Source organism: Sceloporus undulatus, chromosome 7 (assembly GCF_019175285.1).
Source record: "Sceloporus undulatus isolate JIND9_A2432 ecotype Alabama chromosome 7, SceUnd_v1.1, whole genome shotgun sequence".
NCBI lineage: Eukaryota > Metazoa > Chordata > Lepidosauria > Squamata > Phrynosomatidae > Sceloporus > Sceloporus undulatus.
In genome coordinates this window covers 24,055,386-24,080,514 of record NC_056528.1, presented here as the reverse complement: position 1 = coordinate 24,080,514, position 25,129 = coordinate 24,055,386, and the positions used below count along the sequence as shown (strand labels likewise).

The 25,129-nt window shown below is 44.8% G+C and overlaps 1 protein-coding gene across 1 annotated transcript; it reads right to left on the bottom strand.

Annotated features, from left to right (window-relative positions):
- Nucleotides 1-1,585: 1,585 nt before the first annotated feature.
- On the bottom strand, nucleotides 1,586-24,728 carry MAP2K2 (mitogen-activated protein kinase kinase 2). Its single transcript, XM_042478791.1, has 11 exons — nucleotides 24,390-24,728; nucleotides 19,526-19,736; nucleotides 17,488-17,634; nucleotides 15,683-15,760; nucleotides 14,907-14,958; nucleotides 14,215-14,339; nucleotides 13,107-13,320; nucleotides 12,000-12,064; nucleotides 9,882-9,934; nucleotides 9,227-9,272; nucleotides 1,586-5,797 (listed from the first exon to the last, which is right to left on the bottom strand). Exons 1-11 carry the CDS (start codon nucleotides 24,512-24,514, stop codon nucleotides 5,687-5,689), a joined length of 1,227 nt encoding a protein of 408 aa, XP_042334725.1. The 5' UTR covers nucleotides 24,515-24,728; the 3' UTR covers nucleotides 1,586-5,686.
- Nucleotides 24,729-25,129: the final 401 nt, after the last annotated feature.

The following is a 25,129-nucleotide window of genomic DNA, read 5'->3' as shown; positions in this document are numbered from 1 at the left end:
AACCAGCAGGAGTTATATTGCAAAAGTATATTAAGAAAAGAGGAAGCCCTGTAAATTATTTCACAACATAATAAGTTTTGTGTGTGCGTGTGCATGTGCGTGGACTCTGATGAACTTTTGTAGGGATTGCTCCCTGCTCTGCAAATGGAAAGGCTCTCATATCAGAGGGACTGACATCATTGGTGCGAGACAATCTTTGCGCAGCCTGGTTTACCAAGTGGCAATGCAATAAAGAAAAAGGAGAGGAGAGCGGCAAAGGAAAAGATCAGCCATGAATTTCTAATGCTATTGGTTGCCTCAGCTTGGTGGAATCAGCGCTTGGCTGGCGTTTATAGTTTGCAAAATCCTCAAGGGCAAGGGGGATTTGAGTTCCCACGAGGCCGAAGGACTCACCTGAGGAAAAGGGCCTCCCTGTTGTGTCTCTGCATGAATCTCAGTGCAAGAAAAGACCGAACTCCTCCCCAGATGCTCCCCCTAGTGGGTCTTTCAATTACTGCATCACGTGGGAATGGATCCTCCATGATCAAGAAGAGTCAGTCCTCTTGCCATCTCTCTGAACGAGTCCCAAGCGAGAGCTGGCGCTCTTGTGCAGAGTAGAATTACTTCCCATGACCACGCTTTATAATTTGTGCCACATAATATTTCAGCGGTCATTGTTAGCAGAAGCCATTGTCTATAGTTTGAGTAGTAAAGGCTTTGTTGCAGCTGCAAGATCCACAGGAGCAGCAGTGTAGAACAAAGGAGTCTGGGCCCATAACCCAAAAAAATGTATGGGAGACTGCAGGATTTGCATGCGGGGAAATTTTTCTAAGGGAGAGAAAAGAGATTGCAAAAAAAATCTTCCAACACAGACAACCAGAGTTGCATCTACACTGCAGAACGGATGCAGTCTGACACCACTTCGACTGGCATGCAACCCTATTTTGTAGTTTGTTGTGTCTACAGACTAAATACCTCACAGGATTACAAATCCCAGAATTAAATAATATGGAGCGATGGCAGATAAGGGGGTGTCAAACTGCATAAATTCTGCAGTGTAGATGCAGCCCTGCTCTCAGGAAATTAATCCTGCTTCCTCCCATGAGCAAAGGTAGTTTTACCAGAAGAAAGTACACTCATCCCTCCATATTTGTGGCTTTGATATTTGCGGATTTGATTAATATGTTCTCTCTAGGAATCTCTAGGTCCTCCAGTGCAACTCTATGGTCAACTTTAACTAAAAGTCGCACCGAAAGACCTAGACTAGAGATTCCTAGAGAGAATACTCTACTAGGCCTTTGAAGCTACTCCACTGCAGTTCTATGGTCAGTGTTTGTTGGACGCTGACCACAGAGTTGCATTGGAGGACCTAGAGAGGTGTCCTCTCAGGTAAAAACATGGGTGTTTTTGTTATTTGCAGTTTTTCCATATTTATGGGTGTCTTGTGCCCCTAACCCTAGTGAATAGAGAGGGACATGTGTATATTTGTATTTTTAGAGTTGAAGTTGTTATTTATTTGGAGCCTAGCTTGTGTGTGTTAGACGACACGAAACAAAAAACCCTCCAGGATTTTTATAAAGACTTCGTAGAACAAGAAGCACAGGCCTTTTAATGTAAAGTGCCATTTATTTTATCTCCCCGTGATGAAAATATTGAGTTTCTAAAAAAAAAAAAAAGCCAGAAAGAAATTGCACTGTCAAAATGCTCAACACATTCTCCTGAAACACTCCCCAAAATAACCAAAGCCAAAAAAAGAGCAAACATATCCCAAAAAAGAGAGAGAAAACCCTCTTAACAGTAGAACATCATACTAAATATTTTCTTTTAAAAATTTAAATAGAGGCAAAGAAACATAAAATACGTTGCCCTCCCGCACATACACGCACGCACGCGCACACGCACACACCTGCAAAAGCCTCACTGTTCATAGATGCGCCATGTCAAAGGAAAGAAGTACAGCAAATTAGATCACGCAATCCCATGGGTTAATTGACAACTTAAAAAAGAAAACCCTCAAAAACACTGAATATTATTATACATTCAAATTGCAAAGAGTTACCCTATTTGATAAACTACAGTTGTGCTGGAGGGGAGATGGAAAGAGAGAGAAAAAGAGAGACAGAATGAGAAAATTTTAAGTCACTGTTGCAAAACCAGACTGTGCAATGTACAACAGAACCAAGAAAGGGTTTCTAGATATTGAATGCTGCAAGGCGTGTAAGGATCACTTTTCTCCTCTCAGTTTACAACATACAGATTTGCAAAGGGCTCAGGAAGAGGGTCAGGAAAACCTCCTCACTTATTTCCTAGATGCTTGAACGGTAGGCAAACCTCCCGCAAAACAAACCCCCCCCCCCCAACAACTCCTCTGTTGCCTTCCCTCTTTTGACTCCATAAAGGAAGGACAGTAATCCGGTTGGATCCCTCTAGAAAACATGCCAAATCGGTAACTCTAGGTTAAAAATCGAGACCTTCCAATGCTTGTCCTCCCACTCCCATCAATGGCTGGATCTCTTACAGTATCTTAAAAAAGAAAAAGGAAAGAGCGCACGGATACATTTTATTTTCTTCTGACAAACCCAGTATATCGGAACGACAATCAGCAGCATAAACTGGACCAATGGGAGGGAACCTGATCCCTCTTCCTCCCCCGAAAGGTTCCCCATTCTTCCGCCATCAGTGGTCCTTTCCCCACATAACCCACCCCATAAGAGGCACAAGGGCCAGTTTATTTCACCCCTAGTTTAAGACCAAGGAGAGGCACAAGCAGTCGAAGGAGAAAGGAAGCAAGCAGAAGGTGGTGTGAAGCTCATGGGTTTACCCACATTTTTGTTGCTGGGTCAGAAATGCCATCATCCCCAGCCTGGGATCTGCAAAGGAGTGGAGCATTTTGCCTCCCCAAAGAAAAGAAGAAGAGAGGATGACTGAGGCAAGGGATCAAGCCTCAAGGAGAGCTATCCTTGGTCACTTTTGACCCTCAGTTGGCTTCTGGCTAAGAGATGTTAGTAGATCTTTAAAGAAAAAGAATAAAGCAAGGTTGCAGATTGTAAAGCCAGGCCGAGGAACTAAAGAATGAATCTTTCTTCCTTGTTGGGAGATTTCCTAAGAGGGGGACCAGAGAATGAAAACGAACAGCCCAAAAGGCTTCCCCCCCCCAACTCTGCTCCAGGCATCCCAGTCTGTGCAAGCTAAAAGACATTCAGTCACTGCCATTCACAATCCAACCTCGTCTATTCTGCACCCGTCCCAGGGATTAAGGTCAAACCGCCAAGGAAGGCAGGCTGAAGGGAGCTTCCCAAACCTTTGAAACATCTGGCAAGGCACTCCACAGGATTTTGTGGCCAGTGAGAGAGGGTTGCATGGGAGGCAGGAGAAAGTTCCCAGCAGCCAGGCTGAGAGCTTTCGTTAAGGGCACCCAACTCCCAGAGGTAAGAATATGGCCACACTTTGCCACACAACTGGGGCTTTCCTTGCAATGGAGAGCTCAGTATCCATGTTGGCCAAACAGTTACAGCCAATGACCCCCCAAGGGCTCCATTGACCACTAAAAGGCATCACTGGGAGGCTGGACCAGGTAAGCCCCTCTTGGTGTTTGGGAGCTGGAGCAGCATTTCCTGAAAGCAGCAGGAGCCCCTCAAGCATATTTCCAAGCAGGACAGAGGAAGGAGGAACGGCAGCAAATTCTCATTGAGAGCTACCAATTCCAAAGACGCTTCCAGTTAGAAATGGCTGTCGCTCAGTCTGTTCACTAGTGAGCGTTTGTAAGTTGAACTGGGGCTGTTTGGTTCAAAAAGCAGCCTCCATCAGTACTTTGGCCCTGGAGGTGGCAACTGCCAAGGAGGATAAAATGGCTGGCAACTCAACACCCCTCTCACCAACAACCCTATTCTGGCCACTTGCAAACAGAATGGCTTGGAAACCCGTTGTGGCTCCCCCCCTTCTTTTTTTTTAACTGGAATTAAATGTGCTTTATCCTACTGTCCTTGACTCTTTTAAATTGTATGTTTTTAATGGTCAGATGGTGTGTGTTTACCCCCCCATGGTTGCTAAAAGCCAACTGCTTTGAAAACCAATTATGTCAAAGGTAAGGAAATAAAAGTTTAACTTGTTAGAAAGGAAGGATGAAGCAGGCTAAGCTTGCAATGGCTGATGTGGAGATAGGACAGCTTAGAGATGGAACCAGGTGGGTTTGAGGATGAGCAAAGAAATGAGCCAGAGGTGGTTCTCAAAAAGAGCGGCCCAAATGCTCTCCTGTTTCAGTCACCCCAGAGGCTTGCCTTTCCTAGCTCTTGAGAACCTGAGCACGCACACACAAAAAAGAAGCCCCAGAAGAGCATCAGGTGCAGAGCCAAAACATCAGCCTTACATCATGTCCTCTTGGGACAAAGGGAGAGACAGCAGCATCGCAAAGCTCACCAAGGGAATGAGATGCTCTTGTTCAGGCACAGTCCCCATGCCTGAAGGATGGCACATCTTGGCCAAACATCAGAGAGAGAGGGGGGGGGATGTGACAGGGTGCAGGTGGGCTTTAGCTGGTGGCGAGCACCACTCTTGAGAGGGACTGCAGAACAGTAGGCAACAGCTCTTATGTGGCTGTTGCCTACACTACCTCTCCTTCCCACACTGAAGCAATGTCTTCAGCAGACAACCAATTTTGTCCCCTCTTTAGTTAATGAACGAGTGGCATGCACCATTTTGGAATCGCAGAGCTCTGTTCAGGCTGCAATTCATTGAGCAAGTCAAGGCTTCACAGGAGAAGGCCTCAAAAAAAGGTCATACCTTAAGGAGGGAGGAGTGTGCGAATGCAAGTTCAAACATTTAAAAAGCTGGGCTGGCAACCTCACCACTAATGCCCAGCTCTCTCTGTGTGTGTGTGTGTGTGTGTGTGTGTGTGAGAGAGAGAGAGAGAGAAACTGTGTGTACAGAGAGGCAATTTCACCCTGAAAGAGCATCCCCTCATCACCCACTGCAACCCACAGAGGACAGGCAGAACTAAAGATAACTTCCTTGTGAGAAACCAAAGAGAAAAAGGCCAGGAGGAAATGGGGGGTTAAGAGGAAGCAGCACAGGAAGGGGGTTTACAGCAGCTACAGGCCTAAACTCAGCCTTCCTTAATCTTATGCCACTCTTGTTATCTCCTCCCACATCACTCTGACTGGCTGTTGGACATCTTCCACTTCGGCATCAACTCAGATGAAGCCACGATGCCCTCTGACCTGGGCACCTGCCCACCTCTGCCACGATCCCCAGACACAGTGAGGTCTCTGCTTCATGTTGACTCCTCCAACCCATTCTCAGGTCCACCCAGAAGGAAGGACGGTGTAATCAGCTTGTGCCAGCAGCCTTCCACCCCCCCCCCGCCTACCCCATAATGATGACACAAACCTAAAGCAGCAAAATCACCCCTGCCCCACCCCAAGTCAGAAACTCCAAGCCGCGCTCGGCTGCCGGAAGAGAAATGAAACCGAATGACGAAAGAGGAGCATCACAGAGAAAAGCTAGTTCTTGCTCTTGCTGCTGGATGACTGGGCGGTTTCCAAACGAAGGGCGCTTTGCCTTTCCGGAGCACAGCGAGGAGGGGCCGGCCAAGAAAGGCAGTCCTTTTTTTCTTCTGTTGAAGGGCAGCAAACGACAGCAGACAAGCAGGTGCACGAAGAAAGTGTGTATGGGGAAGAAGAACAAGGCAGTTTGCGCTTGGCGGCGGCGGTCACATAGCAGTACGGGTGGGCGTGCTGGGCTGGTTCAGCCGCAGCGTCTTACACAGCCAGCCTGCGAAGTCCACCTCTTCCACCTCGGAGCGTTTGATAAAGGTGTGATTCTGAAAGGAGAGGAAAGAAAGGGAGGGAGGGAGGGAGGGAGGGGAAGGTGCCATCAGTCAGTGGGGTATCCAAAGTGTGGAAGTGAGGGAGCAACTGGAATGAGATGACAGGGAGGCTCTTGCAGGTGTGTTTGCATGCCTTCAAGTCCACTGTCAACTTACAGTGACCCCATGCATTTCATAGGGTTTTCTTAAGCAAGGAATCCTCAGAGATGGTTTTGCCAGTTCCTTCCTCTGAAACAAGAGCCTCCAGCACCTGGTCTTCACTGGGGTTTTCCTCTCTAAGGACTAACCCATCCTGCTTAGTCCTGATCCTGCTTAGCCTCCAAGATCAGAGCTGGTGCTTTCAGAGTATTCAGGTCCCAACTCAAGCTATTTAAAATGGATGCACAAGAACTGCAGGATCTGTGACCCAATGTGAACAACTGAAAGCAAGACCTTCCTAGAGCTACAGTAGTAGCCTGGTGCTCCAAAGGCAACTTCTACTGGACCAAAACCCATTGTTGCTATTGTGTGCTTTCAAGTCATTTCCAACTTATGGAAACCCTAAGGCTATCATGAGGTTTTCTTGGCAAGAATTGTTCAACAGGAATTTGCCACTGTCATCCTTTGAGGCTGAGAGTGTGTGACTTGCCCAAGGCCACCCTGTGGGTCGAACTGGGATTCGAACCCTGGCCTCATAGTCCAACACTCAAACCATTACATAGGACTGGCTCCTCCAAAAAGCACAGCATTTAATTTTCACTGTTGGCACTTCTGGGGGATCTAATTTCTCGTTGTGTTTCTCCTTGTGTTTCCTGGAATCTCTTTCCCTCTCACTCACAAACTCACACACACATACCAATCACAGACCCTCCAAAGGAGACCCTCTTTGAGATTCCAAGAACCCTCCCTGCAAGGAATGCTGCTTGAACAACATAGAAGGTCTTTCATCACTAACATGGACGCTTCCCTCAATGCTGGATGGAAGGGGCATTTTTGTTGGCCAGGAGACAGAAGAATGGTGAAATGCCCTGGAGGAATCTGCTTTTGGACTTCCATTTAGCCTGCTCAGGGCACAGAAGAGAGAGCTCTTGGAACTGCCTTTAAGGCCTTGAAGCAGTGCCAATTCAAGAGGCTGCAAGATTATTCATTTGGGTCTTTCAAGTTTGGAGAAATATTTTTTTTAAAAAAATGTTTCTAAATAAACATGTTTACAGCTTTTTAGTACACCTGAAGAGGTGAAAGATTCCTGCAAATCCATTTTAGAGAAACTGGTGTCGCTGGCCAGCATGTGTGTGAAAACTCACCACACTGAGACCTAACCAGAACAGATTGGTTCTGCCGGCACTGATCAGTACAGAACAGTCTCAGCAAGAGGCGACTCCTGCGCCGCCGACATCTGTCCGAACAATCTGCTGGAGCTACTGAATTCTTGGCAGTGAGGCCGCCTGAGCTGGCTTCTGCTGGGGCTTAGATGAGTGATGGATCCCAGCCCTTTCCCCAAAGATGCATGACATGGGCAGGCAGACTTCAAGCTCTGCAGAACCTGTTCTTTATGTCCTTACAGGGAACATGCAGAGATCTGCCACCATCCAAAACCAGGGACAAAAGGAAAGTGGTAGCTGAGTAAGCAAAAAAGACGCTTAAGAATAAAAGAACAGGTTGGTCCTAAGATTAAGCCCAGAGCAGGAATTTGCAATCAATACCAAAACCAGATTCAAAAGTCCTTCCACAAAAAAAACCTCCATACTCAGTTGTTGCTTCACTCTGCCATTCTCTTTCAGCAATTAATTTTTCATTCTCTTTTTTATTTATGTATTAATTTTTTCGACAGCAGGAGGAATGCTTGTTAGCCACTGCTATAACTAGAACAATGGGAATCAGAAAGCCACCTAGAGATCCTGATCCAGTCTACCCAATCTAAGCAGTTGGGTAAGTAGGCACAGAAAGAGACAGGTATTAGGAGGAGTCGAGGGGTATGCTGCTGGTATTGTGTGCCTTCATGTCATGACTTTCTGTCATATATAGCGACCCTAAAATGAATCTATCACTGAGATTTCTTGACAGGATTTTTTCAAGACTTTGCCACTGTCTTTCTTTGATGCTGAGAGAGTGTGACCTGTCCAACTCATCCACTGGATTGCCATGGCTTAGCAAGGATCCAAATCTTGATCTCTCAGAGTCATAGCCCAACAGTCAAACCACTACTCCATGCTGGCTCTGACTTCTGGCAAACCTCTTCTGGGGCTTTCTTGGCATGATGTATGTATTATTCCATGGAGGTCTGCCATTGCCTTCTTCAAGGTCATTCAGTGGGTTTTCATGAAAGACAAGGGATCTGAACCCTGGTCTCTACTATGCCATGCTGGTTCTCAATTGTTATGTGCCTTCCAGTTAACTCCAACTTATGACAACCCTCTCCCAGATCTTTTCGGAGAGGACTTGCCCTTCCTTTCCTCTGAGGCTGAGCAATTGAGTTTTCATGACTGAGTGGGCATTCAAACCCAGCTTTCTCAGAATCCCAGTGCAACATTCAAACTATACCATGCTGGCTCCCAGCAGAGGAATGCAGGGAACTATAAAGCTGTGATCCAAAGGAGTGCTCTGCCAGAACTGACAAATTCAGAAACTAGCTACATCAACCAGAGTGTTGTCCTAGCCTAAAAACATGCTACAGAGAGCAGGAGAAACAGAGTAAAAAGTAAAGTCCAAATTCTATTGGTGCTAGATATTAAAACATACCACTGTATTTTGGCTGTAAGAAGTCTAAGGCTGACTACCTTTGCTCAATATTCCTCCCCCCCCCCCCCCCCAGTCCCGTATTAACATTTCCAGCTAGATGCAACAGGGTCAGCTGCTGCTTTGCTGGGAATACAAAGCAAGGGGCAAGTGAGTTACCACAGGGGAACTACGGGGCAGAAGAACTCTCTCTATTGTACCCCTGGGAAAAGCCTTCTCTCCAGCACTTTTCCTGAGCAGGCAAGGCAAGCTAATACGAAATGGAGAATTCAGTGTTTGTGCCAAGAACTAAGCATACACTCCACAGAAGTGCAGGCAACAACTAACGTATAGCACAAACTATTCTGTAAATCTGTGGTGCATACCTGTAGTATTACATGGCTAAAAACACAATGTGCAAAGTGGTCAATTTCATTTGTTAGGTTTCTTGCCCATGTGGATTTGAAGCTAAAAGCATTTAAAAATCTGTAGGGGAATTTCTTAGTGGAAGCCTGAAGATCCAGAAAGTGGCTGTGACAGATCATTCAAGCACTTCCTCCGCTTTCCTCTATGTTCCTTCTACCCAGAGGAAAAGAAACGGGCAAAACCAGGCAGACGCCTGCAAATCACTGACTCAGATGGAAAGATTCAGCTTTTCTTGGGAGCAGGACTGACATTTCTATTCATATTTTGCCACCAAGCTTACAGGGAGATCTGAAGTCCACTTACCATCAGCATCTTTAGATCCGCCCGTTCAGCAGGGTTTTTAATTAAGCTGGAAGAGAGGAAAGGGATAGGTTTGAAAGCTGGCCTGCAGTTGCTGCTGCAAGGCCCCACTCACTGGGCTGGAACAGTAACATAGCTCAGGCAGGCTGGCCAAACAGGGGCCCTGTGCCCTCACTCAACTAGCTGCCCCACCAACCCAACCCTATTTGTGTGGACCACTCACAGATGCAGGGAGCAATCCTCTTCCCAATGTGCTCTCTTTCTATATATATATATATATATATATATATAGAGAGAGAGACGATAGAGAGGAGAAGAGCGATGAGGAGAGAGAGAGAGAGAGTTTGCTAAACTAGAAGATAACCCGCTTTGCAAAGAAGCCCACAGGCATTGTGTCTGCCTGGTTTGCATTGCTCCAGTTAGTCCTTTGTGGCTTAAAAGGGGTGGGGGAAAGAGGACTGCAAGGTGATCACAACTCTGCAAAGTGGCCATTTGCAAGCCAAGGGAGGAGTCCTGAGAAACTGTGGCACTGTGACTCTAAAACTTCAAGTGTGAAGAATCCCTGCAGGCTCTGTCTTCCATCCCTCATACAGGTTAAGGGCATCCTTAACCACAGTCATCATCACCCCCTGGATGAAAGCAAATCATTACCATTATTTACAAACTCATGGAAGTCTTGAGTGAAAACCCCAGTCGGCAGCTTTGGGGTGGCTGAAAATTAGAGAGAGAAAAGTGCAAGGGTAAGATATACTATATCTTAAAGATATATCATACCTTATACAGTGGTACCTCGGGATACGAATTACCCAGCTTACGAATTTTTCGGGATACGAAAAATCCATAGGGATTTATTGTTTCGGCTTACGAAGGTTTTTTCGGGTTACGAAAAAACCCCGGCGCTGTTTTAAATGGAGGCGCGGCAGAGCCGCGGCTTTTTTTCCATTAGCGCCTATGGCAATTCGGGTTACGAAGGTTTTTTCGGGTTCGAAATTAGCCGCGGAACGAATTAATTTCGTAACCCGGGGAGCACTGTATCTTAAGAATCTACTTCAGCCAATAAAATCTAGGCTAACTTCGTCACCCAGAGGGCTTTTCCATCGCAGCTCCAAAGCTATGGAATGACCTGCCGAAGGAGATCCGTGACATTTCTACTCTTACAGCCTTTAAGAAGGCTCTTAAAACGGATCTTTCCGGCAGGCCTTCCCTACCTAGTTCTTACTCCCATTACTGTGACTTATGTCCTCTGTCCACCAATCTTCTCTTAAATTTAATGAGAAGAATTAAATCAAAATTAATTAAAATAAAATCCTTGCCTCAAGAAGAAGAGCCCTCCCTCCATGACATCATCATCAGACCTGGGAGGGAGTGAAAAAGAGAGGCCTAACTTCCATCAGGCCTAACTGTGAATGTAATCACTTCACTCTCTTTAATTTTATTGTATTTTATTTATTTATTGTATTTTATTTTATTATCTTTATTTTAATGTTGTAAACCCCTGGATTTCCTGTGATTGGGCGGGGCGGGCTATAAATAAAATTATTATTATTATTATTATTATTATTATTATTATTATTATTATTATTATTATTATTATTATTGGGCCAGACAGCCTCAATGGAAAAAAGAGGCAACTAATATTTTTACTAATACTTGACTGCGCTGAAAAGTTTTGCCACATCCAATAAGCTTCTATATTTTAACAACTTGTGTTGTCTTTTTTAGGCCTGATGTTGCCTATTCTGCAACAAATTTTAAAATGTTAGCACTGTTGTTGTGTGGTTTCAAGTTGTTGTTATTGTGACCCCTAAAAGCAGAGCTTTCTTGGCAATGAGTTGCCTTTGGTTTCCTCTGAAGCGGAGAAAATGTGACTTGCCTAAGGTCCCCCAGTCTTCCATGACTGAGAGGAGATTCAAACCATGGTCTCTGAAGTCATAGTCCAATACTCAAACTACTACAATACACTGGCTGTCCTGAAGGGAGTAAGATACCTTAAAGGATGGACTGTGCAACACACAGTTCACTCCACCAAAAGCTTTCCACAGCCTGAGGCAACTGCCTCACACTGTGTAATAGTATGGCCAATTCTGTTTCACCCCATGACAAGACACATTCTCTTGTATTTATCCCTGAAAGCAAACCCCTTTTGCCTTCTTGCCTCCCTCCTTCTGATACATTTAAACATCCAAGACATTAATCTCTTTCCCCTCAGTCTGGCTCATTTATATTTTCCCTCCTCTCCCATTCCCTCACTTTGACTTAAAGGTCTGATGGGCAGGTTCTGCATCCTTTTCTCTTCCCAGCACAGCCTCTCATCTTTATAAAGCACTCTGCAAAATAATGAACAACAAATCCTAGGACCATGCACAAGATTGGCCTCAGACCAGCTCTTGGGTGAAATGAAATGATGCTGGGTTAACTTATATATAGATTGTATTTTAGCTGTGGGGCTTACCTGCACTACACATTTTGAGTAGACAAGAAAGAAAGAAGCATAAAGGATTGGGAAGGTACAGAACAAAGATTGGGCACTCCCATCCTCTCTGACCAATCCCTCGATTTTCCAGCCCTTCCACAAAATCCTGTAGACTAGTTATTCAAGAAGCAAGACGTAACACCAGACACTTGTACAGCACAATAATAGTAATTAAAATAAAAACAAAAACCTAGGATTCTTTCTCCCCTGTAAACACCTAAGCTTTGCCTGCCTCCAATATTTTAAAGCTACGAAGCAAGAAGTCTTACCCACCCCATACAATTCACAATTCACACAACCAACCTCATTAACAATGTAGTCCAGCAATTCAAAGATGGCCATCGCGGGGCGGCTATCCATCCCATGGCCTGCAGCATGACAAGGAACAACAGGCAAGATGAGAAGCAGTGTGCTTACAAATCATTAAAAAGAAGCCTAACACTTGAAAATAAATAAATAAATAAAAGCTTATAGTCCTAAAGTGTTAGCATGAAAGATCTCAGGAATAAGAGAGGAACAACCCCAGGATGGTAGCACTTAAGAACCAAGTGAGGTACTGCCTGCCAGGCTCCTCTGCCATTCAAAGAGGAAGATGCTTCTGAGAGCACTGCTGCCTAATGGTTCTTCTACATCACCCCACTCCTCCTTATCAAACATCTCAGCCATACCAGGCATGGTTAGGCTCTGGATGCCACTGCCTGGGAGAACCTATATAAAATACAGCAATTAGTTAAGGGAAACCCACACAATGCTGTAGCAGGGGAGTTCCCCCATCAGCTGTACAGCATGGGCGCGTTACAGACGGGCCCATAGAGGCGCCGTCGTCACGTGCAAGGGGTGGCGCTTCTAGATGCCCCTCGCACATGAGGGCGTCAAAATGGTGGCGCCCTATGCAGATGGACGCTGCGATTTTGATGTGATGCACGCCTAGCGTCCACACGTCACAGCGCAGTTGGCGCCTTGCGGCGTCATAACTGCACCACAAGAAAAACCTGCTTTTTGCGGGTTCTTTTTGCTGTGTGGAGGAGCCGCACAGTTTGTCCGCTACGGCTCCTTCGTGCAGCAAACAAGGGCAGCGACAGACCACCCTTTTGGGCAGTCTGTAACACGCCATGAGTTGGAAATTGTTCCCAGGCTCCCTCCAGTCCCCACTGTGCTTTTAGGGTCCCTAAGAAGAGGAGGAGAGAAGGGAAGGGAAGGAAAGGGGTCTAAAGGGAACGGAACATGAGCCTATGTTTTGGCCTGATGGGCCATTCGCTTCACGTGCTTATTTCAACCATCCCCTATCGGGAGAAAGATAAACTATACATGAAATAAAAATGAATTATCTACAGTGGCCCTTACCAATACAATGATTCCTACTAACAGAGATCTAATCGCAAGCACCCTCTCGCAGCTCCCGCAGCCTACCGCTAACAGGCCGGCCTGGGGGCCTGGGCCGTGGCGAGATGCTGTGGGGTTCCCCTTCTGCCCCATCGACCATGGGGCGGCCAAAGATCACCTCCAGCTCCTTGGCATCTGGCGGGGGGATGGGGTACCTTCCGATCGACAGCTCCACCAAGGAAAGGCCCATGCTCCAGATATCAGACTGAACCGAGTAGTGAGTGCCTTGTAGGCGCTCGGGCTGCAAGGAGTTGAAACAGAGACATGTTAATAAAGATCAGTCAGATAATAATAATAATAATAATAAATACACCTGCTGAATATCCTATTCCCAAGGGAATGCTCAGTAAGGATCTCAACAGTGTGAGAGACCATTAGGAGGTTTTCTCTAGAGCTGACCACTAAGACTAAATGTGTCTCTAAGGGAGGAGATAATCTCTCCAAGACCTGTTGCTGTAAGTTACATAGAAAAACTTAGTTGTTGTATGCAGGACCTTCTCTACTGTGCCCCCCCTCCATGTTATGCAATACTTTCCCCTCAGAAGCCAGACCAGTGCCAACATTTGGTAGGCTTTGTTTTAAATTATTTTAAATGGTTTGATATTAAGTAATAAATGGTTTGGTTTTATGTGATAAATGATTTAATATAGGCTTTTAAATTGTTATTTATTGTCTCAAATTGATTTTAAGATCTTTGGATATAGGGCAGGATACAAATATTTTAACAAATAAACAAATGGCACATTAAGCCCTGCAAATACATGAATAAAATAGCAGAAATTCTTCTAAAGTAGGCAAATAAACTGTCTAAAAATGGATCATGCACCCTGACTAGGAAAAACCCGTGGTATGTAGTTGTGACTGAAAAGCCTCTTTTTATGACAACTCTGCTGAGGCCATGTACTGAAAACAGAAACCATGTTGGGAGCTTTTAATTAGAAAGTTGAATTTCAGTCCTCAAGCTTTCAATTAAGAAACTCTTGTTTGAAGGTTTAACTCCCACCCATCCCCAATGGTGCTCCTGTGTCCTTGTGTCATATTATTTTAGCTGTCCTCTCAATAATAAGATGAGGCATCACCAATTCACAATGTTATTTTTTTTAAAAGTTATCAGAAAAAAAGCAAAGGAACATACAGACATATAGGACCGAGTGCCCACAAAGGAATTTGCCATGGAGTCAATGAGCTGACCGCTGACCCCAAAATCACAAAGTTTAATCTCTCCTCGGGAATTCACCAATATATTAGAAGGCTTCACATCTGCAAATGAATTTAAAAACAAAAGCAAAGAGGTGACATGATTAACAACAGCCCTACAGTTAGCAATCCAGGGCAGGAGAAGGCCCATTCTCATAACTATTTACTCATCAAGAGCACAGTTTGGTTATTCAGTGCAGACTCAGCCCTCCCAAGATTCTGTTGACAGCCTTTTTGTTTGAAATAAGACAGAAAGCAAAAGCAAATTCCTAGCCCTCAAGGAGAATATTTACAGAATAATTGGTTGCATGCCCCAGGTGAGACAGCAATAAAGAGGTCTTTTGTGAATCTCCATAGAAAGAACACAAGGAGACCTGATCAACAGTTTCAGTGTTTCCATCTCCACATCCACAAACAAACTGATCCTCTGAGATGTGATGGTAACAATTTGCTTCAGGAGCAGAATTTTGACCAATTTACAAACTCAAACCTCAGATGCAGAGGAATGTTGCACAAACCCATTACACTTTGCGGCAAGGGCCTTGCCTAGTTTGATGCAACTGCACAATCTGGGTTCTCTCAGCACAGAATACATACTATGCCTATTGCTTGCCCTGATTTCCTCCTCACCTCTGTGCATGATCTGATGCTTCTCTCGCAAGTAAGCCAACCCTCGCAGAACCTAAAGAAAGGAAAGGTGGGTATGAGAGTGGGATGGAGGAGGAGGAGGAAAAAGAATTGAGAGAGGTCAGCACAAGGCTACAACAAGGGGGAGCTCCTTAAATCACCATAAAGCTTTGATCAAGACAGACCCTACAAGGAGCACAGATGTCTCGTTCTAAAGGAGGGGTGCAGCATCTTCTGTCCACCTCGCTGGCTGTACCAGAAATAACTGGTCCAAATTACACTCAGCATATGAACTCCCACTGCTACTGTGTCACCCGTCTGCAATGTTTCAAGGGGGTTTGAGGAGGCAGAGAGTCTTGGCATGTGAGGTTCCTGCTCCTTCCCAGTTTCTTCTCTCCTCCCTCTCCCATTATTTCTGTTCTGCCCAGGTCAAGAAACTGTGTGGGCTTGCCACCCCTTCCTCAATGGCAGTTCCTCTGTTCATATGTTCATGAATGGGTGCTGCTCTCTGGCTATGACCTTCTACCAGAGAAACAGGGTCACAATGATCTCAGCAAAAACTATATGTTTGCCTTCCCACGCTGTTAAACTTTCAGAAACCTGAGGGCATTTTTTCTGTTAACATGAAAATACAACAGAATCTTTCGGCCCATATGTGCAAATGATTTCCTTTAGTTTTTTTAATTGCCATTGATCTCTCCCTCTGGAAATACTGGAATTGTCCTTTGCTATTTTTATTTTATTATTTCTTGCAAAAAGGAGGGCGACTATTTACTCACCGCGATGCTGACCTTCCCCAAGATTTCCTCAGGAATTCTCTTGGCTTCCTTCAGTACTTGATCTAGGGAGCCTCCATCCTAAGTTCAGAGGAAAGTTTTTATGACTTATACAATTATTTCTAAGCCACTTTTGACTCAGAACGGTGATGTACAAATTTTGAAAACTTTAAAGCATTATATACATTCACAGATGTTTTCCATCATCACTGTTCAAAGAGGAAAGCAATGCTATGAGGCTGAAAACCTGCTTCAAAGCAACTGAACAGAGAAAAACCAAATCACTATCCATCCTATAAAGCAGCACACTCTCTCTGCACCTTCTGCATCATCTCTTCCCCATTGTCTTAAAGGGGTACACTAAGATAATGTCTGACAATAATTGGCTTGTTCTGTTCGGGTGCCTTATTTTTGTGATGGGAGAATTCACAGGGCTCTCCTGGCTGTACGATAACAGAGCAAGTCAGCAGATGGCACTATCTCCTTTATATTGGGGGGAGGAGGATATTCTTATTGCTGCCAGGCCCTGCCCTAAATGTGCATGGCATCATGGTTAACAAACCTTCAACGCTTTCAGGGTCTCTCTTCTCCCATATGAATTTGCAGGGGCCCACTACCCCTTCGGCAACTAGGCCAACATTTACAATGCTCTCTTGGCTGTGGAACCCTTGACACTCCCCGAACACATCTGCCTGGTACCCAAGTGACTATCACTTACAAAGAAGGCAAGCAGTTTTGATTATTCTCAAGACGTTAACAACAGCAGAGACTCTCTTTCATACACTGCTTGTTCTACAGAGGCTTCTCTATCAGCCAATTTTATTGTCTTCATTTCTCTGTTTCAATTTTCTAAAAAAAAGCTGTGTGTGCCCATACACAGGGATGTGTGTGTTAAGTCACCTTGGCAGTTACTTAAAGATTAAGAGGTAAGGTATGAGTATCAAGTAAATAAAAGTAAATATCCTCTTGGCGGGACCCAAGTGCTATTTAAGCAAAGCAGAGCAATTTTCAAACACGTCACTATGAGGTGTCAGGCCCAACCTTAGCCACACCTTTCAATCCACCCACAACTCTATGGTACAGTGTGAGATTTTGAAACGGGGTAGGTGGACCATTACTGGTGTAGTCCCAGAGCCTCTTGAGGAAGAGTAATGACTTCCAGTCGTTCTGTTTAAGAGCCCAAAAGACTTGCTGGACCAGCCCAAACATCCACCTCATCCAGCTTCATGTTTCCAACTGTGGCCAGTCATAGTGAAGACACTCCCTCTCTTTCTTCTGCTAATATTCAGTGCTGCCTCTGAACCTGAACTCACAGGCTCTGCTACCCTCCATGCATTTACCTAATCTCTACTTTGAATCCACATAAAGCCAGCAGCTATCTTGGAGAAGTGAACACCATAAATAAATTATGTGCTGTGCAAATGATTTCCTTTTGTATCTACTGGCAATCAGTTTTAATGCTGATCTCAAGTTGAAATATCCTGGAAAGGTGGGGGGGGGGGGAGTACCCATGGGAAAAGCAAAGCTACATTAAAAGGACAATCCATATATAAACCATTTGAAAACCACACATAACAGGTATCCCTAAAGTTGTCGTCTAATATCTGAGTGCAGACAATTGTGTGTGTTTGTATGTGTGTGTGTTATTTTAAATATCTTACATATTTATTCCAGACTGTTAATTTTGCATGTCCTGGACATTTGGAGAAGGTGTAGTCCAAAATGTGACCCACTTTCACCTAATCCTCTGGCACTGAACACATTCCCTGTTATGATTCTGGAAGGCAGAAGAGGAAATATGGCCTCACCATATGCTCCATACAGATGCTGATCTCCCCATCACTATAGAAGGCGCCATAGAAACCCACAATGTACGGTGAATTGCACTCATGAAGCACTTGCAGCTCACGGATGATCTGGTTCCGGATGGCAGGTTTGATCTCCAAGTGAATCAGCTAAAGAAAAGGAAGGCAGGGGAGAAGGAATCAAAGAATGAAGAGACATAACTAGCCCCAAGTACCAGTTGATACTTCCCAAGGGCACTGAACAGAAGCTCAGGGCTTTTTAAATTAGTAGCACCCTCGGGGACAAAGGGGGAAAGACTCTAAGCCACTTTTGACAGAGCTGCTATGAAAAAGATCAAATAAAGTGATGGTTAAGGATGGAGGATTTATGGCTAAGTTTCATCTCTCCTTCACTTGCCTTTATTTGCTCCAAACCACATGAGACTCAGGGAACCAAGTGATAGCAAGAACCCTAAAATAGACTGGAGACCCCAAAATATGCAAAAACTGCCCCATGTACCCCCAAAAGGAACACGACTGGCATTTTAAAAAAAAATCCATCTGGCATCCTATTCAGTAGTTATAAGACTGTAAACCAGACTTAAAATCCTGTAACTCTGGCGATTCGTGATTCACGTAACTATGGCAATGAAACTCTGTCATCATAGTTACATCTGCCAGTATAGGATCTCAGCCTCCTACTTTTTTTTAAGGGAAAAAAATGGGTGATAAGGGGCCTTCCCCACCCTGGCCTACATCATTAGGAGGAACTTTCTGACAGTAAGGGCTGTTCGACAGTGGAACACACTCCCTTGGAGAGTGGTGTCTTCCTCCTTGGAAGTCTTTAAACAGAGGCTGGATGGCCACCTGCTGGGTATGCTTTGAGATTTCCTGCATGGCAGGGGGTTGGACCGGATGGCCCTTGTGGTCTCTTCCAACTCTATGATTCTATGATCATGCTAGACAGAATCTTGTACATCTATACATAAGTGCCTTGGTGTTTTTATTACAAGAGTAAATGCTGGCTACTGCAGCTTCCAACACTGAAGGACAACAGTGGCAGAAGAAATCAACTCCAGTCTTTTATCTCCACAATTAATAAAGGGATCATGGATGAAGTCCTTTCCAGTAGTGAAATTATAAAAGTGAAACTAAGCCTACACACCAGCTAGGAGGAATTAGGAAAAGACGAACAATTGTGACTGTGTGCTCAAACAGTCAGCAACACTGAAACACAAACTTCCACGATGCAGTCTTGATTTGTGTGTTCTGCTATGGATGTTACAAGGCAATGCAAAAGAATTAGAAACAAGCAAAACAGGCCTCATAGGAATGCTTGGCTGATCAAAACTCCCAATTCACCTGGTTATCCTGGTACCTAAGCATTCCACATTTGAGTCCGGGAAGTTTTGGCATATGCTGTAGCTGTATGAAGAGCAAGTGTCTCAAACCTGAGATGGTGAAGGGAATCTGTGACTCTTAAGCATCTTCACATTGCTAAAAGGCAGATGAATACAATTTAGGAGTGCTGTTACGGGAGGTGGGAGCACTGCCCTTCAAATAAGAATTCCTTCCGCTGTCAGATTTCTGGCACTGTGGAGCACAAGACCTTGAAAACTGTTCACACCTAGACTTCTCTTCAGTTTGTTACACTGGCCGTCCCTTGATCTTTGCCTGCCCTGGGTCACTTTGCTTTGATCCTAAACTTCAGGATGCCTAAACTGTATTTCTAAAGGAAATTTTTAAGTGATGGCAATGCTAGAAATCTGGGGACTGAAAGAAAATTTCACAGAGGCCCTGAATTCTTGTTTGAGAAAGGCAACACTCTAATGTTGCCCCACCTCTAAAAACAGAATTTATTCTTGAAGAGATTGGCTATTAAAGGCTCTGGCAACAACATGACATCCTTTTATAAAATCTGCCAAGGGTGATGAAGCTACATCAAAACTCAGACAGTCTCATCACCGCACAGGTTTCCAGTTGTAGTGCTATCCTTTCCTGGCCCCTGTGACTTACTTTAGATGGCCCAAAGCATTTGGTCACACACTGCTCCTCCGCTCACCTTCCGTGCCATGATTAGCCCTGAGGGTTTGTGTTGTACTTTGGTGACCACTCCGCCATTGCCGGCTCCGAGCTCTGAAATCCTCTCAAAATCATCATCTTTCAGCTCTCCCACTTTGGCCTTTTGTGTGAGGAAAGCCTCCAACCGCTTCTTCTGCTGCTCATCCAACTCCAGTTCTTCCAGTTTCTTCTGGAGGTCAACAAGATGTGCTCTGGGAAAAGACAGAGGGAGAATGACTGGGCCCTGTAAGATCCACACCTGTCCTGTTGCATACTCCAGCACTGGAGAAGTCTGGCTCTTTGTTAGCTACAGACTCAGTCGCGTGTGGCTGACATATAAATCACCAAGAGAAACCATTCTAAGTTGCCATGGATTCCTAAAATCCTGGTGCCAAAAATATTCTGGGCTGTCTCCAAGGGATAGATTTCCTACTTCCCAGTTGCTGCTTTCATTGCCATCCATTGCACTTCCCTGATTTTGTAACACTCAACACCCAACCTATTCATGAAAATAAAGGATTTCCACATCAGTGGTTCCAAAAATGGCACACACCTTTTAAATAGCCATCTGCCTTCACCCCAAGTCCTACTCCATACCCTTTTTCAGACCTCTTCTTCTCCCACCCCACAACCTCCTCCCATAAATTCCTCCCTTAGGCTCCTGTCCTACGCAAACCTATTTGGGTATGGGGCAAACACGCAAAGGCCATGAGATCCCATTTCTTGCCTTGAAATCTTTTTCCTATAGTCTATCAGCGTCTTTCCTCGCCACCCACTTTCACACATGGGTCCCCTTTAAAAGTCTTGTGCTTCCCTTCATGGTATATGCTGGCTTATTAAAAAAAATCATTTGCAATAATAATAATAATAATAATAATAATAATAATAATAATAATAGCAGTGGCCTTTGAATCCATCTGAGTGGTTAGTTGATTGCCAGAACAAAAACCCAACAGCATTTTGCAAAACGAATGAATAAATCAAACTGTTCCTAGCAAAGAGACCCTCTGCCTTTCCCAACTGTTCATTGCCTGAGTCACCACAGCAAATAACAACAACCAAACAATAATTATATAGGAAACCCTTCCTTATCATAAAGCCTCCATTCTTCTATTTCTGAGGCCTTCCTGTAGATATCTGTCCACTTAAATGTCTCCCCCATGCGCCTCTCTCCTCCACATGCCTCCCGCAAGCTTTTCAATGTTTAACCCCCCCTGCCCAGCGTCACTGGAGTTTTCTCATTATGACTCTCCCACAACACGCCTTTCATCTCCTTCTCCAGACTCTCCCACTGACCATCATCCTCTCTTAGTTTTTCCATACATAGAATCCCCTTTAAATGCCTCATGTGCCCCCCTTAAAAGACCCCTTCTCTCTCTCTTTCAGCTGCCTTCCCCCCCCCCCATAATTCCCAACACACCAAACACCCCCCCAGGACTTCTCAATAACATCACAGCTGCCGTTATTACTATTAATAACACACATTATTGAAGCCCCATTAGCAACTGAATAAAACACAGAACACTCCAGTAGTCTTCCTCAACTGAAGAGGGAGGCCAGCTGACTCTGTGGCTGAACACTGAGGAAATATATAGACTAAAATAATGCATCCCAATGGATTGCAATGGGTCTAATCTAGCTAGGATTGTGTTGAAGCCAAAATATGATCAGTAGTAAGATTGGCAATATTATTGCCAGCAATACTGGTAACACTGCCCACAGAATTAGTAGCAAAATTGACACTACTATGAGCAACAGCAACAGCAATAGCAGCAACATAACTGCAAGCAATGCTGAAGACACTGTCAATATACAGTAACTGGTTGACAACCGCATCAATGCCAATATTGACAACATTGACTGAAATCACCAATAGAATTGCTGGCAAACATTACCAGCAACAACACCGACTGTATTTTCATTAGCAATACTGGTCATATGATTATTAGTATGCCAGTACTAGAAATATTAACAGTGATATTATCATTATTATATTCCCAATATTAGTATTGCAGTACTTAGTATATTAGCAATTATTATCCACATTCCCCACTTGCTAACTCCCTTCCATATCTGGGTCTCTCCTCCTCCTTTTAAAGGCCCCATACTTCTCCTCAGACTCCGCTACTGTCATTATTACTATGACTATTATTATCATCAATACAATACTATCAATAGCCACACTGGCAACATGATCGCCAGTAGCAATTGCCTGCACTGGCCATCTTATCAGTACATGTCAGTTCCAATACTGGCTACATGATCAGCAGCAGCAAGACACCGGCATTGGAAATACAGGCAGGGATATTACCAATATTGGCTACATGATCACCAGCATTGACAGTATAAGCTGAAATATCAGCAACAGCATTGCTGTTATCCATAGGAATACTGGCAATATGATTGCGGGTCTCAGCTCACCAGCCTTAGAAACACAGGCAGGAAAATTAGCAATATCGCTTGCAGTACTGGCAACCTGGGCACCAGTAGCAACTTGCCAGCGTTGGAAATATAAGGAGAAATACTAGCAGTATCACCTCCAATAATGCTGGACACCAGCAGCAAGACACCAGCACTGGCAACACTGGCAGGGATATTAGCAATAATCACTGCTATTATCATTTGCGATATTGGCACACGTGATCGTTTATGCCAACTCAACAGTGCCAGCTATATCAGCAGGAATACGAGGAACATCACTGCTATTATCAGTTGCAATATTGGCAACCTGGCCACCAGAAGCAAGACATCACAACTGGCAAGATCACCAGGATTATTAGCAATTATCAGCTAGACCACTAGATGATCACCAGTAGCAACTCAACAGCACTGGCCATATTGGCAGGCATATTAGCAACGCAGCAATACACCTGCATTGGCAGGAATATCAGGAGCATCATTAACCATGCCCACCTATGATATTGGCAACACCATTAGTAATAGCAGGGCTTCCCTCCTCTCGCTCTATTCCACGTGTGGGTCATTCTCTCCCCCCCCCCCGACTCCGCACCCTCCCAATAATAATGTTTATAACCAAACAGTGGGGCATTAAACAAACATATACTACCAAGAAGGCAGACAATGGAACATAATGCCTTCATATCCCCCCTCAACTCCTCTAGTATTAATATTTCTGTGATTATGATGATCATTAGTATCAGTAGCAACAGTGCTATTATATTATTAGTAGTAGTAACATAGTAGGCCAGTTACTTCAGTTACTTTACCTTATAATCTGTATTTATATAGTGTACATATATAGACAGACAGATATATTTGTGTGTGTGTATATATAGTATATGTATAATGAGTGTGTGCGCGTGTACACACACACACACACATATATATATATACACACACACACACACAGATTGTGTGTGTATATATAGTCTGTATATAATGTATGTGTCTATATATTTGGGTGTAGTTAGAATCATAGAATTGGAAGAGACCCCAAGGGCCATCCAGTCCAACTCCCTTCTGCCGTGCAGGAATTCACAATCAAAGCATCCCCATTGACAGATGGCCATCCAGCCACTGTTTAAAGACCTCAAAGGAAAGAAGACTCCAAGGCAGCATCTTCTACTGCAGAACAGCTCTTGCTGTCACAAGAAGTTCCTCCTAATGTTGTGGTGGAATCTCTTTTCCTGCACTTCTATAGCATGTTTATATACATGTTTGTATATATGGCATGTATATGTGTATTTACATATTGCATCTCTAGTGTGTGAGTAGTTACACTCATCCCTCCATATTGGTGGCTTTGATTGTTCACGGATTTGATTGATATGTTCTCTCTAGGACTATCTAGGTCCTCCAGTGCAACTCTATGGTCAACTTTAACTAAATACTCTACTAGGCATTTGAAGCTCCTCCGTTGCAATTCTATGGTCAGTGTCTGTCGGACGTTGACCACAGAGTTGCGCTGGAGGACCTAGAGATTCCTAGAGAGGCATCCTCTCAGGTCAAAACATGGTGTTTTAGTTATTTGCGGTTTTTCCATATTCATGGGGGTCTTGTGCCCCTAACCCTAGCGAATAGGGAAGGACAAATGTATACAGTGTGTGTGATTCTATATGTGTAGAACTCAAAGCATCACAGTCCAATGCCGAAACCACAGCTGTGTCAGCCTACAAAATCAGTTATGTAGAGAGATCTTGTTGCACTTTTGAGACTCACTGGAAGAAAGAAGTTGGCAGCAGGAGCTTCCCAAGACTTCAGTCTACTTCCTCAGACACACAGGTGTGTATGTGCGTATTTCTATACTGGGTGTGTGTGTTTATATACAAACACATACATGTACAGTATATGTGTCTGCATTTCTATAACATTATATACACAATAAGCACAAGATATGTGCACAAAGAAATACACACACATATAAACACAGTATAATTATATGTTTATGCACACACACACACACATATATATACACACACAATATATCTTTGTATTTGTATAGAATTACAATAAAGACAAGATGGGCATATATATATATATATAGAGAGAGAGAGAGAGAGAGCACACAGAAGTACACATACACATTTACATACAGTATATATGTTTGTATTTCTATAGCTTTATATGTATAATAAACACACACACATATAGAGAGAGAGCACAAAGAAATACACAAACATATATACACACACACATATAATTATATATTTATACACATTTTGGTATACACACACATATATATATATACATACACATATACATCTTTTGATTCCCTCTCCCCCGCGTGGTTCTTCCTCCTCCGGACTCACACACATATATATACAGTATATTATATACACTTATATCTAGAGAGAGAGACACAGACGTATCTCCTTCCCTCCCTCCTCCCTTCCCTGGAGACTCACTGGGGTCCGTCGGCGGGGCCTCCTGTTCCGCCTGGGCCGGCCTCTCCTCCTGCGGGGCCGGGTCCCTCGGCGATGGTCGGGGTGATGTTGAGGGCCGGCGGCACCAGCTTCCTCTTGGCCGGCATGGCGGCGGCGGCGGAGGGAGGGCGGGCGTCGTGGTCCTGAGGCCCCTCTCACTCACTGACTGGTGGCTCGCTGCTTCCCTCGTTAGCGGTGGGCTCTCCTTCGGGGCAGCAGCTGCGGCGGGGAGCCCTCGCTCCTCATGGCCCGGCTGGGGCTCCGCGAAGGAAGACGAGGAGGAAGAGCCCAGCGGCGGAGACTGACTGAGAGGGGGAACAGGGAAGGGGCGGGGCCCCAGGGGGAGGGACATCCAGGAGACACCCCATTGGTCAAGTGGATGTCCGCCGCCGCCAGGCCTTCTCCGCCATTGGGTGAGTTTTAGGACCCAGGCGCCCATTGGCTGACCGTCCCAGCCTTGGCCCCACCCATCATGTTCAGCGCCGTCCCCGCCTCCTCCTCTGACGCCAATCCCTCCTCGTTGGTTGGACTCCCTACTGCCCCGCCTCCTCCTAGATCCATTGTCATTGGTCGAGCGCGCTCGACTCTTCTCTCTCTCTTGATTGGCTCTCGCTTAGGGCGTGAAGAGGGGGGGGAAGGAGGGGCGCGATAGTGGGGAGGGGAGGTAATCTCGCGAGAATATAACAGGGAGGGTGAATGTAACGCATGCGCAGAAAAAGATA